This window comes from Simochromis diagramma, unplaced genomic scaffold (assembly GCF_900408965.1).
Source record: "Simochromis diagramma unplaced genomic scaffold, fSimDia1.1 OVJJ01000216.1, whole genome shotgun sequence".
NCBI lineage: Eukaryota > Metazoa > Chordata > Actinopteri > Cichliformes > Cichlidae > Simochromis > Simochromis diagramma.
The window spans coordinates 1,066,264-1,079,713 of record NW_024386883.1 but is presented as its reverse complement, the minus strand read 5'-3'; the positions used below and the strand labels follow the sequence as shown (position 1 = coordinate 1,079,713).

The 13,450-nt window shown below is 35.0% G+C and overlaps 2 protein-coding genes across 2 annotated transcripts; one reads left to right on the top strand and one right to left on the bottom strand.

Moving 5' to 3' along the window:
• The first annotated feature begins 1,233 nt into the window (after positions 1–1,233).
• Positions 1,234–6,068, top strand: sat2b (spermidine/spermine N1-acetyltransferase family member 2b). The gene is made up of 6 exons (XM_040032843.1): positions 1,234–1,387; positions 1,548–1,599; positions 3,825–3,908; positions 4,386–4,487; positions 4,588–4,628; positions 4,798–6,068. The coding sequence occupies exons 1-6, from the start codon at positions 1,325–1,327 to the stop codon at positions 4,975–4,977; spliced, it is 522 nt and encodes a 173-aa protein (XP_039888777.1). The 5' UTR covers positions 1,234–1,324; the 3' UTR covers positions 4,978–6,068.
• Positions 6,069–7,564: 1,496 nt separating this feature from the next.
• On the bottom strand, positions 7,565–11,705 carry LOC120734198 (claudin-15-like). Its single transcript, XM_040032844.1, has 5 exons — positions 11,265–11,705; positions 8,840–9,004; positions 8,060–8,141; positions 7,835–7,945; positions 7,565–7,735 (listed from the first exon to the last, which is right to left on the bottom strand). Exons 1-5 carry the CDS (start codon positions 11,479–11,481, stop codon positions 7,642–7,644), a joined length of 669 nt encoding a protein of 222 aa, XP_039888778.1. The 5' UTR covers positions 11,482–11,705; the 3' UTR covers positions 7,565–7,641.
• Between the last annotated feature and the right edge of the window lie 1,745 nt (positions 11,706–13,450).

Genomic DNA, 13,450 nt, shown 5'->3' with positions numbered 1-13,450 from the left:
TTTGCTTAAGTCAATAAAGAAAAATAGAGGCCACAACTGCGTTGTTTTACTTTTATTAGACCTTTGAAAGTAAAAACGGTGAAAGAAGTACAATTCTTTTGCAGCTGTTAAAGTTTTCAAATACAGTGAAAATGAAACGTTGAGGCAGTTCACCTCCAAAGTAAAAGCTGCACCTATTGGAATTCTTTCAGCAAATTTAAGAGCTGAACCACATACACAAGCAAATACAGTAGTTTAAATACTGGACACTTTTCATATTTTTCTATTACTTTCACACAGCTAGTCTCCTGTGTTGTGTGATGAGGGTTGTGATTCACGTGTACATATACATAATCTTTTTTTGTTTGTTTTTGGGGTTGTTTTTTTTTTAAATGTTTTTGACTGAGCTCACTTGTCACTTCGGGTGACTATTATCACAATAGGAGAAAAATTTCAATATTTAAATTTCTTGAAGCTTTTGACTATACCATAAATAAAATAAGAATATTAACATTTGTTGTTTTAGTTGGAAAGCCATGTATAGCTGAATGGTTGTAATTGTCCATGGGTTATCCATAACCTTTTTGTTGAGCCTTTAAAGGGGGCTCAGTGTATATAGAAAAAATAGGGGGAGCTCACTCCCATTAGCTGTTTTCACAAACTTTTAATTTCAGGGTTTTTTTTTGTTTGTTTGTTTGTTTTTTTAGGGCCCCATAAAGCCTGTTGTGTTCTGACTTGTCATATAAGTTGACAGGTTAAAAATCCAATATCTGTCAACTAAAGAACAAGAAAAACCAGTAGTTTAACTTTTTAAAAATGATATTCAAGCAAAATGACTAAGCACCCTAAAAACAAACAAACAAAAATATAAGTACGAACTTGTGAAATTTGTTCATATTTAAGCAATTTGCTCATTTATGTGGTTCAACACTTACTGCAACTTTTACTTTGGAGGTTTACTTTTTACTGTCTTTGTGTGCGGTTTGTTTGAAAAGGAGCAGGCGGATATTTTTGTACTTTGTACTTGTACTATTTTAAATGCACGTAAGTGCTCCTAATTGTGCGAAATTTTGTTGTTGGTAGTTGTAAAATGGGGCTCATATAAAGACTTATTGCCTTATCCAAATCGAAAGGCATACAAAACGGAAATAATAATAAAAATAAATCAATAAATAAATAATACATTTTTTAAAGTTCCAAAATTATTTTTACCTTTATTTTGAAGGCGGAAGTATCAAGGCGTAGCCGCTTCCTGTACAGACTTTTTTTTTTTTTTTTTAGCGCGTAGCTTTTTAGAGCTGAAAACTGGCAAAAAAAACCCTGAAACTCTGCAATTACTGTAGACATGAATTTCAAAATACGGCGTGCTGCGAAGGAAGACTGCAAAGACATATCGAGGATGATAATGGTGAATTATAGTTAACTTATCTCTGTTTTTCCCACTTCACAGTACTTTTATAGGGCTCTGTTAAACGTTAGCTCAATATCTGAAATGTTAGATTTTGTTTCCTAATAATTCTCCAGAGTGTGTTTCTCAGTTGACATAACGGTAAAACGGCGTTTTTCAGGATTTGGCGATTTATGAAAAGATGCCTGACCAAGTGAAGATTTCGCATGAAGGTAATTCTCCCATTAGTTAAATGTTACGGAAAGTAAAGATTTATTTGTCTAAAAGCATACCGTTTTTTTCTGTATAACTTTTAATGATGACTTTTTAAACCGACTGCAAAAGCATATGTATAATATGATGAACCATTGTTATATAATTTTGTTATATAATGACTGGCAGTCAGACCACAGTCTGTTTACACTTAATAAGTAACTGGCAAGGGTTAAACTCCCAACAATCAGATTGTCATAATCAATCATCATTATAAACCCCACTATTAAAAAGTAAGCACTTTAAAATCATTAAACATAAATATCAAAGTTGTGTATTTATTCTTTTTATAATTATATAGTCAGTGGTAACTTCATTGCCCCCAATGGGAAATCGATTTGCAGTATGTCCACACATCAAACAACACAAATAACAAAAAGAGAGAGAACAGTTAAATTGTTTATGGCAGAATATGAAAGAAGGTTTCCTGAGATTGTTGTAGAGAAAACTTTTATTTTCATTTGTTGCCTCAACAGTTTAGGGACACACAACAATAATGCAAATGACAGTAACTGTCACGTGTCATGTTTATGTTATATGAAAGAAATGGAATAAGGTATAAACATTCCCAGCTCCAAACAGACCTTTCCAGCAAAAATAACTTGGGTGAATTTAATTATTTTCACAGTGTCTGTGTCCCATTTTACTTTTCTCATGAAGCCATACCAGAGAGATTAATGACATAGAACCTGGCAGAATTTAACGTTTTAAAGGTACAGCTCACCACTAGATGTCAACAGATAGCAGACTTCATCAGTTGAGTTGTTTTCATATGCTGCCCAGTTCAAGTGAAAAATCCTAGCTATGGTGGTCGCTGTAGGACAAACAACTCTTGCTGTAGTTCATCTCTGTTGTTACCTCAACTGTCAATATGTTTCCACATTTATTTATGCTGGAGAAGGTTGTAGAACTTGGTGAAAGGAGTTTAAGATGAGTCAATGAGTGAGTGAAACATTTGTCCGATGACAGTGAGAGTTGAGTTGTAGAGCAGTTGATGCTGCTGTTAGCCTCTGAAATGCCTCTGAGATGCTGGTAGTGGTGTCTCTTTCCTTTCTCTGATGAAAAAACTATAGGTATGATCCATCATATCTTGATTTTGAAACTTGCCTCCACAGCAGGTGAACATCTAAAAACAAACAAACAAAAAAAAAACTAACATTATACCAGCTAACGTTAGGTTAGAGTGTCCTAAAAATAACACTTTCCCTCTGATAAACAGAGGCTGGCCTCAAAGAATTTCCTGGCCAGTCACTGTATTCAAGATGGCCGGGCAGCATGGTGGCTTCACCAAACCTGATGCCTGTTCTGATGTATTTTTAGCTGATGAATTCCAGGTTTAGAATTGAACTTGGAATTAATCTTCCAGCAAACATTAGTTCATTAGAAGATGTAACAACACACTAAACAGTATTTATTCATGGGTACAACATTCTTTTTTTTTTTCTTCTTTTTTTGCTGTTAAATAATGTAAAAAAAAAAAAGACAGAAAGAAAGAAATGAGCTTCTTTACCTTTAGTTAAGTTGGTATTTAAAATGTGCTGCCTTGAAGGATGAATTTATATATAACTATAAAATTCATATATTAGATGCAGTTATTAGCTGAAACAATAACTGCAGCTCAGTGAGAAGGAGTGGTAATTAGTCCAACAATGATTAACTGAATAAGATTAGGATTAGGTCCCTTAGATATAGGTGTATACGGTCAACTGCAATTCTTCGTGTACTTTTCCCTATCAACTGTCATGCAGCTGCTTTTGAAATACATCCAATCTCTCTTTTATTATAAGATAAAGATAGCTGGATTACTAAGTGTCTTTAAAAAAACCAAATACAACCAGATTGTTTTGATATTTGTGTTTTTCTATTGTGCTCATAAGTTGACGACACACTGTGACCCCAAGCTTGACACAAAAGCATCCTTTTAAGTAAAAGCCTGCTAATACCTTTGGAAAAATTTACAGTAGAGGACTGTCATTCACAACTGGCTTAATAGAGACCCTGATGCTTCTCCTACTCAGAATAATTGATGTCATTGTCACTACTTACTATTAATGAAGAGACAATTTTAAAGAGAATTCAGTTTCTCAAATGTATGTTTTGATGTTTCTTGTTTGAGAGCTTTTTATTGCTGTTAAAATAGAGATTAAACATGTCTATATGAATAACTTTTTCTTGTGCAATTTAGAGTTAGAGCGCGATGGTTTCTGCCAGAACCCCCTCTTTGAATGCCTCGTTGCAGAAGTACCGGAAGAGCATAAGTCTAATGAGGGTAAATGTTCAATCATGGCCTTTTGTTTTTATTGTAGTCTTCCTTGTCTGCCACACTTGATCTTATCAGTATAATAAAAGGCTTCTGGCCTTGCTGTTTAGATATACATGTCTGACAAATTATGACTGAACAAGTGTTACCTCATAAATCAACAGTGGCACATGAGGCTATTCTTCCTAAAATTAAGATAAGCATTGTTCTTTCACGTGTTAGAAACAAACATAAACCTTGCTCAGACAAAGCAATGCTACTAAGTAATTAGGAACTTCCCAGCTCACGTCACCACAGCTGCACAGTCAGCATTAGATTATTTTAGTTTAAATTTTATATCTTTAGTCCTTATTAGCAATAGCGGTCTTTTACATTAGCAGTCCACATAAAAGTGTAGTTTAGTATAAGGAAGAGAGAGGTTTTTCCATGATATTTGTCGTAATGTTTACTTCCCTTTGAAATATTTGCCTCTTTTTGTTCATATAGGATTCACAGTCATCGGGTACGCCCTTTACTTTTACACTTACAGTACATGGAAGGGACGGGCAGTATATTTGGAGGACCTGTATGTGATGCCAGAATTCAGAGGTACAATATTTCTTGTGTGTGTGTATATCTCTCTATCTATCTCTCTATCTATCTAGATGTATTTGTTACTTTATCATGTTTATAATGATTTCCTCTGTAGGAAATGGCATTGGTACAGCTTTATTGAGCAAAGTTGCAGAGGTAAGACTGTTTTTGTTGTTGTATGGAAAACATATTTTTTTTAATTTGATTTGTTGCATTTGGACGCTTTTGATTTTTTTTCTTCTGTTTTGGTTAATATCAGCTGTTTTGTGTTATAGCGAGGTAATAGTGCATGATTAAGAGCAGGACAATTTTTTTATTTGTTCAGATTGGGAAAAAGAAGCAGTGTGTGCGGCTGCAGTTGTCTGTGTTAAATTGGAACACTCCCTCTCGAGACTTTTATGCTGCTAAAGGAGCTCAGGACCTCACTGTCACTGAAGGCTGGCACGCTATCCGCTTTGATGGACAGAACCTGGACAATTTAGCAAATGAAGCACCTAAAGATTGACAAGAAAACTATGCTCTTTACCCTTCTGTGCAAAATGGTGCTTGTTTTAAAACGTTTTTGGTGTTTTTCTCCATAAAACAGCCTTAATTATATCTTGTGTGTGTCCTTGATTTAACAAATTAATTTACAGGGGGCGAAGGATGTGAAATACATATGAATTTAGTATTTTTGATGTGATACGGCTATCCCTTTTGATTTCTTCTTCTATAGACTTGAAATAGTATTGCTCAAAGTCCCATAAACACAGACCCCTGCTAAATAAAACACTGAGTAGCATAAATCAGTGGTTCGGTACATTTTTATGTTTTCATGTACGTTTCTGAGGAACTGAAAACCCAGTGTATTACTTTCACTCTTACAGTGATGCAGCTACTGTGACCAATTAATGAAAAGGAAGAGATATTAAAACAACCTGTTAAGAATGAGGCTTTTAAGAATGTTAAGAATGAGAATTTTTAAAGTGCTGTACATGACTTTATGCTTTAAATGTTCTATTTTAAACTCTTCCTTACATTTAAATTATTTATCACCAATCAGCAAAATGTTTCTTGACTCTCATTGGGTAAACCAAATCCCAAATGTGACATCACAGCTTTCCAGCAGGTTGCAACTGTGAGATACTCCAAAGGTGACTTTTTGTTCCTGGAAGATGGCATTTTTAAAGTGTTGAATCTATATTATGTGAGAATGTAAAACACAATGTGTCACCAAACTAAAATGGGCATTAAAGAATAAAGTGGGCCCTGAGAAAGTACTGTTGTTAAGTGGGTTATATGACAAGATTTGAGCTCTGAGCTTTTTTTTGTTGTTGTTGTTGATTTAAACATTCAAATGAAAAGCTGCTGTGCAAGCAAGTTCTGTGAATGTCCTTTTTTATTTGACTGTGCAAAGTAGTTAATAATGACAACAACAATGTCACCTGTGCTAAACACCGCTGAGCATCACTAGCAGAAATCATAAACGTGTTAACATTCTCATATTTTAGGGCATTCGATTACTGTGAAATGGTAAATAACTGGTAAATATATAGTAAAAAAACATGCAAAAATCTTGAGAAATGTATAAAATCAACAAAGTGACATGTAAATATACTCTGTGCTTATGATTGTTCCATTCCTTTTACTCAAGTGTAGGGATGGGTATCGTTTAGGTTTTATCCGATACCGGTGCCAAACCGGTACTTTTGAAACGGTGCTGGTGCTTAAACCGGTGCTTAAAGAATGGAGAACACAAAATTGGTCCAAAAACCTCTCATGTTCAGCTGTTTTTTTTTGTAAAAAGATAACAATGTTAGCCTTTTCTGCAGCTATGGGGCATATATGGTATCACTCTTGGCTGGAAGCAGTGCTTAAACAATGGAAAAAACACAAACTTTGTCCAAAAACCTCTCATGTTTAGCTGTTTTCCACTTTTTCTTTGGTCATTTTAGCCTTTTTGGCCAGGGTGAAGGGAGTATCTGCCATCAAACAAGAAGACAGCCGCATGTAGCTATGATGATGTTTGCTAGTTCACCTTACATGCATTAATGTAATAACATGGTTAGCCTACTCAACGTAAATTACACACGAACAACATTAAGCTACTCACGCAGAGAAGAACGGCTGCTGCTGCCATCATCATTTCTGCTACGCTGGCAGGGCTGGGGGCCAGGACTCTATTCTTCGGGTTTTTGGGGGATGTTGCTCCGGGTCCGATAACAGGCAACCCACCCGCAGTAGATGTGCACGGTGTGAGGTCTTGCAGCAAGCTATCAAATACGGCGCATTTCTCGGCTTTTAAAAAAAACCCGCTATGTGTCGCCAGGTGTTTCATCGGATTTGAGGTGTTACCTGCTTTGACAGTATCACAGTATCAGCTTAAAGCACTTGTTGCAGGCTGCTGAGTTTGCATATTTTGCTGTGAAGTACAGCCAGACTTTTGACCGCTTTGCCTTGGGCATTTTAATCTGTAGCTCTGCATAAAAGAACGTACGTACCTAGACCCGCCTACTATCCTCGTAAACGTAAAATGATTGGCTAGAATCTAAAGTGTATCACAGCTCAGGAAAAAAAAAGCACCGAAATGTGCGCTGCTTTTCGGTCTGGTTACTACCGTTTATGTCAGAACCGGTGCCATCATGGCACCGGATACCGGTACCCATCCCTACTCAAGTGGCTCCTGCAAAAAAAAAAAACAAACCCAAAACAAACAAAAACCCCACTGGCTGAAACCACACGTGTCCTGTTATTGTGATAAATTATGTATGGGACCATTAGAAAACAAAATATACCAACTGTGTGCTTAGTTGGAAGTGTGACTTTTGCATCAAAATTTACTTACTGTAACAGATTTTGTCCTGGAACCTATGACCGTAATTGATATTATACTGTCACAGTTTTCATTATGTAAGTCATGACTGAAATGTAACTAAGTAGTTATATGTTTAGAATAATAAGGGGATTTTTACAATATAAATACAAAATAATTCCAAGTTCATGTACAGTAGACATGTAGTTAAAGGATTAAAAACACGTAATTTAAAGACTGATATCATAAAGCCAATAATCAACAAATTCCATTCAGAATTAGTATAAATGATACCAGATTTATTTATTTTTACTCATTATTGTCTCTTCCAGAAAGATTCTGAAAAGATTCTTACTTTTCCATCTACACATTAAGTTCTTAGACATATGCGTTTCTGTCATAGTTGACAGACTGAGAGGGTGCCACAGTTGATCGCACGTGTCCTCTGGAGGATGGTTGGAGTGGATACGGTCTAAAATACAAAAGGCACGTTTAATTTTATTATATTAATTATACACCTGTTATATGTATAATATCTGGCGAATTAAACTTTTCAGCAACAGTTACTCACATTTTTTCACTGTCAGTCATAATTCTGCAGGAACACAGCAGGCACGAGCTTCCACAAATGGCAAGCGTGCCTGAAGCCCAGCCAATATAAAGCGCCTCTCCAAGCTCATACCTGCAAGACAATAAGATTTATTTATATGACATTTTGATTGTGATATTTATTTAATATTAACAATTTTTAATCTATGTTATGTGCTTTTAGCTGATGCAGATTATATTGACTTACTTTGTCCCTTGGTAGAGAATGTCAAAGAACTGCTGGGTGATGTTTGCTGCGTACCAAGACACGGCAATCATGGTGCAAAGCCCTACAAAATGCAAAAGCAAGTTAAATTCACAGAGTAGTGCACATATCTTTATAAAAAAAAGTCAAGTTTAAAAACATTAGGCCAGTTGTGCAACAAAAATGCTATCTAAATGTTGCATAAGATTTTTTATATTCCTTTTTAAAAACTTTACAAGTTGTAGTTCAGTAAATCATATTAATTATGTAAATTAAAAATATGTTGTTAAATGAAAAATGTATATATGAAATATAGCTTTTTCAAATACAGGGGAAAATACTTTTTGGTCAATGAGATGATCCTATAACTGGGTTCACACACTGTTTTTTAAATGGGGTAACCAATAGTGCTGTTGAAATGCATAAACTCTTATTAATGACGGTCCTATATCAGCAGGTTTGTTAGCGTAAGGATAACCTTTTGAACTAGTAAACTATTATATAATGGTGATATGATAGCTTGTCTTGTGAAAAGTAGAAATCAAACCATTCATGCTTATATTTAACCACGTGTTCTGTGCAAACATTCAGTTGGGAGTGTGAACTGTCTTAAATCTGTCACATGACTTTATGGAGGCTAGGTTGCATTTCTCAAGTTGTAAGTCTGGTTCAAATAATCAGGCAAAAGTTTCACATGCAAACACTAAAATGCTTGTTTTAAATAAAAGTTTGTTTTTCATTCCTTTTTTTCCATAGATCTTTCATCCACCCCCAAGTCTTTACCTTGCAGTAAAAAAAACACTCCTCCAACTGCAGCAATCTTCCCCTTTAGAACATAGTTTTCTCCACCTATTTTCGAGCACTTCATTCCTACAAGCGTAGCCACCAGGCCAAATGACCCAAACACAATTGAAGCAATCATCAGTGCTCGAGAGGCCTGAATGTAGCCTGTGTGCAAATAAAAGACAGAATAACATATTGATTTATACGTTTGTGTACCGTATGGTTATATATAAATAAGTAACAAAGATTTAAGCAGTAAGTTGGTAAGAACTTTAGAAAAAGCTTTTTTTGTTTGTTTCTATTAAGCTTCATATAAAAAATTCTTGCCCTCAGATTTTCATTTGTTTCACATTTCAGTGAGAGGCTCCACCTTGAATCTCACAGGACAGACACAATGATATGAGTTGATTAAGTTCAGGCAGACCACAAATATTTTCAAATTATTCCACATTTCACAACTGATAAAATAGTCAGCAAATTGTAAAAGTATCTGTTGTTTCAGAGAACAGGAAATGTTTATCCTTTCAGGTCTAGGCAGATCTTGTGACCGGGCTGTACAGCCCATCTTGGGTCTTTTTTTAGTACCAATCAACCAGAATACATAGTATAGAAATGTGTGCCTCAGGATTGTAGGCAAGACTGATAACTGTTTGAGTACTACAAAACTCTTTCTCTTTGGATCACTTTGATATGGTGAATATTTATATGTCACTTCGCATAACTTGATTCTTAAACAGTAACTTAAGAAATACAAACCAAAGTAGATGCTAATTGCTAAATGGGCATTGATTAATTATAATTCAGTCAAAGTTTTTATTGCATTTGTTTTTTTCTGGATCTTCTATTGCAGTTACTCTGTTCACCAGTACTTAGTACAGTAGAAATTTCCAGACAAGTAAACAACAGACACACCCTGAACAAGTAAAATGTTGATGAAAACATTCATAAAAAGGATCAACCTTTTTTACCGTTGTAAAGACTGTTTAATTATTTGTTATTAAGGATTTTTTTTAAAGTCCTCTGTTACAAGAGCTGATTTTTACAACATAGTTTAAGATGGTTTCAGATAAAATCTTACTTGGAAAGTCTTGGGCTTGAGTAGCTAAGCCAGATGAATCCTTAATTGATTAATTAATAAGTACTTAACTTAATAAAACTAAAAAATAAAACAAGAACATTTATGTGTTGACCACATACCAAGCAAAGATGGGAAATCACAGCAATAATTAACTCCTGTAGAGTCAGTTGTGCAGGACATCCAGAGGTTTTCATTGTTGATGGGGTGAGATAACATTACCATCAACTGTAAATTCCTTCCAGTATCGATTTGGAAGGGCGACCCTGATCATTATCCAACTGTGAAAGCCCAGAAATGAAGCAAAAGCATCCACTATTGGGTTTATAACGAAAAATAGACGTAAACGTTCATCTCCAAACTATGTTCCCACACAATCTTGAAGTTGTTAGCCACCGAGCCTCAATGTGTCAGAAAATTTTCCTGCTAAGATACTACAAAAAGTACAAATTATTCCAGCTCACCCACTCAACATTCCCTTTATTCTGAGTTCTATTCAAACTTTTCAAAGACTCAAAATGTTACCCAACTTATGGGGCCACAGAGAGGTGCTTACCAATGTCTATAGATTTAAAGCTACATGTCACCTTTTGCCATTTGCTTTAAGTCCTGTGCCAATGTTATTAACTATTTATTGATGGGATTCAAGCCATGCTTTGGCTCCTCATTTCACTCTCTCTACAAGGGATGATGGTAACAGCTGTGGTAATAGGTGATGAGGATGCATAGTTGCATTATGACCCTAAGTCGAGTCTGCTTGCCTGTCTGCAAATCAGACAGAGTCATTATTAGTCTTTTAGGATCCCAGCATTTGGTAATGAATAAAAGAAGCATTTAACTTCAAAATGTACTCTCTTCCAAACAGTTTTAAACTAAATTGCCTAAAATGAACATGTTATCTCTGAGCATTGCTAAAAAAAAGTTTTACTCGTTCTGTAATGGAGTGAAGTACCACCAACCCTAAAATGGTTTTGAACATTGCGTTTACACACATGACAAAAATAAACTTACATGAGAAATTTGGCAAAAGGATTGTTTAGATTGGACAGATGCTGTTTATTTTTTCTGTCACCCCTTCAGATTACAGCCTGTGGCAGATATTGTGTTTTTTTTTTTTGGCTTTTATGAAGATTATTTGATTATTATTTCATATTAAGTTTAAAGCATTTCTTTCAGTATGATTGTAAAATTTGCTAAATCATCAAGAGAATAAAAATATATATATGGGAATATGCAAGCTATGCATATAATCCCAAGTACTTTTATATTAGTTACCTAATTAAATTATTGTAAACAGCGTATTTTGGAAGATGAAAAAAATATTATGTAAAAAATTAAAACTTTACTTACCCGGAAGAGCAAAAAGGGATGGAAAGTCACGACAGTTATAGTTCCCCGTTGAGTCACTTGCACAAGACATCCATAGGTTCTCATAGAGATTAGAAGTTAATATAACACTCCCGTCTTGACTGGATTCCCTCCAGTGCTGATCTTCTAGTGTTATAAGAGTCAATATCCAACTAACAAAACCTAGAAAAAGTGCTAGGACTTCAATGAGCGTGTTCATCTTGGCAGTAATTTTTATTAATAATTAGTAGAAGTAACAATAATTGGAGGAGCTCTAGTTGCGACTTCAGTATCTGATACACATTTTGGGAATGTGAGAACTGACTCAGGATTTTTTTTCCTCATGCACTGGTACCTGGACTAATATCCGCATTGCTTTATAGCCTGTAGCTACAATATAAGTGTGCTAATCCCGCCCAAAATACATGACATTACACATGGTAGGCAAGTTGCCATAGAAATGTAAGTAAACAAGGAGCATGTTCATAAAACATTAACTGTTTGTATTATTAAGAATGTTTTGCAGCAGTTCCAGTTTTTTGTTAATCTCTGAATCTTGTCCTTCTGTCTGTGTCCTGTTTCTGAGGAGTTGGTAACTTTTAATTTTAATGAGGCTATTTCAAGTTCCATGGGCAAATACTTAGGGGGGAAATGCTGAATTAAGAGTAAAGCAAACACTTGAAGCTGCTTAGGTGATTTATAAAGGACAGAAAAATATCTTTTTGCGGCACTAGTTAAACATTAATAATTTTGCAGCAGGAAAAAAGACCCGTTTAAATTCCTAACATTTGTAAATACTTTTTTTAAGTGATACAGCATATCGATCCAACAATGTCTGTTCTGTTGAAAGATTAGCTTGAAAAAGTGCAGAGCTGTCACCTAAAAGAATCTGCACAAAGGCCTGGCTGCTACAACTCAACCTTGTAATTCATTAGTGTCTACATATGAGAAAAAATGTATGGAAATGTAAAAAAGTCCAGAATTTATCTATACTGTACAATATATATGAAATATATGTTTGTTTTAAATTAATTTTTTGCGCGTGCAAATCTCCCCGACTGTCCCTCAGAATGAATGGTGATGTGTTTACCATCTTTGACTCAAGCAATTCTTAGTTTCTAAGAAACTTCAAATCACCCCTTAAAGTCTGTATCTTATCAAATGGGAATTCTCTTTTGCTGCCAGCAATCAAAAGCATAGTTCAAAGTACTGTCATATACTTACAGTACTGAAGAGGAATTACACTTTTAATGTTTTGTTAATCTTTTATCTCCCTGCCCTCCTCTCTATAAATTTAAATACTGATTTACTTGTGTCCGCACTGACCTCTTTGCTTAAAGGGAAAATTGAACTGAATTAGACAAGTAGCCGGACTTGATGTTTAAAATCAACCCTAACTCTAATCCCTTCATTTTCTTATTCAAGACAAAATAATTCAAGATACAATTTTATTTTTATTATTTCAACGATTTTAAGTGAAGGTGTTAAATTTCACCTAGTTATAGCAAGTTAATTTACTGCAAGCGTTGCATATCCCTTTCACGTTTCAGCTGTAATTACTGGATATGTGCCATGCTTTTGCACCGCTGGCTTTCAACTCTGCTCCAAATGTTGTTTCACTGTCAATGTTTTTAAATCCAAGTTAGCTTCTAGGCAGGGTTCCTATTCCACACCGTTCCTAGAAGAGATCTATAAATGTCATAAAGAAGTAGTCAATGAGGAGCAGCACAACCATTCAGTTAATGACAAAACTGCTGATAAGGTGTAAACGAGACATTCCTTAACTTTATTTCTGGATGATTATTTTACATCTAAATATAGCCAAAATCAAAGCATAGTCATTGTTTCTGACTTGTGTATGGGTGTGTGGTGATTTATATCTGGTACATTGTGGTTATCTAATGATTAATTGACCTGTAATTAATAAGCTGCATTGCACAGATTGTTCCATGCTTCTCCATAGCTAGCCGTGCCAGCCACCATCTACTATTAGTAATATACTGACATATGGATGAATCTGCTCTGAAACGGTTTGCTTTGCTTCAAGTAAACTAGTAGGTAAGGAAGTAAATTCATTTATAAAGAAATTTTGCATAGAAGATGTGACTGTAACAGTAGCTTCTGCACAAAATTCGCATGTGTAGCTTGAGACTATCTGATTTTCTTTGATTGTCTATTTAAATGACTTT

Coding starts and splice junctions, on each gene's coding strand:
- sat2b (XM_040032843.1), top strand. CDS start 1,325: ATGAATTTCAAAATACGGCGTGCTGCGAAGGAAGACTGCAAAGACATA. Junction 4,488..4,587: donor TGTGATGCCAGAATTCAGAG/GTACAATATTTC, acceptor TTTCCTCTGTAG/GAAATGGCATTGGTACAGCT. Junction 4,629..4,797: donor TATTGAGCAAAGTTGCAGAG/GTAAGACTGTTT, acceptor TTATTTGTTCAG/ATTGGGAAAAAGAAGCAGTG.
- LOC120734198 (XM_040032844.1), bottom strand. CDS start 11,481: ATGAACACGCTCATTGAAGTCCTAGCACTTTTTCTAGGTTTTGTTAGT. Junction 9,005..11,264: donor ATCCCTTTTTGCTCTTCCGG/GTAAGTAAAGTT, acceptor ATTTGCACACAG/GCTACATTCAGGCCTCTCGA. Junction 7,736..7,834: donor ATGACTGACAGTGAAAAAAT/GTGAGTAACTGT, acceptor TTTGTATTTTAG/ACCGTATCCACTCCAACCAT.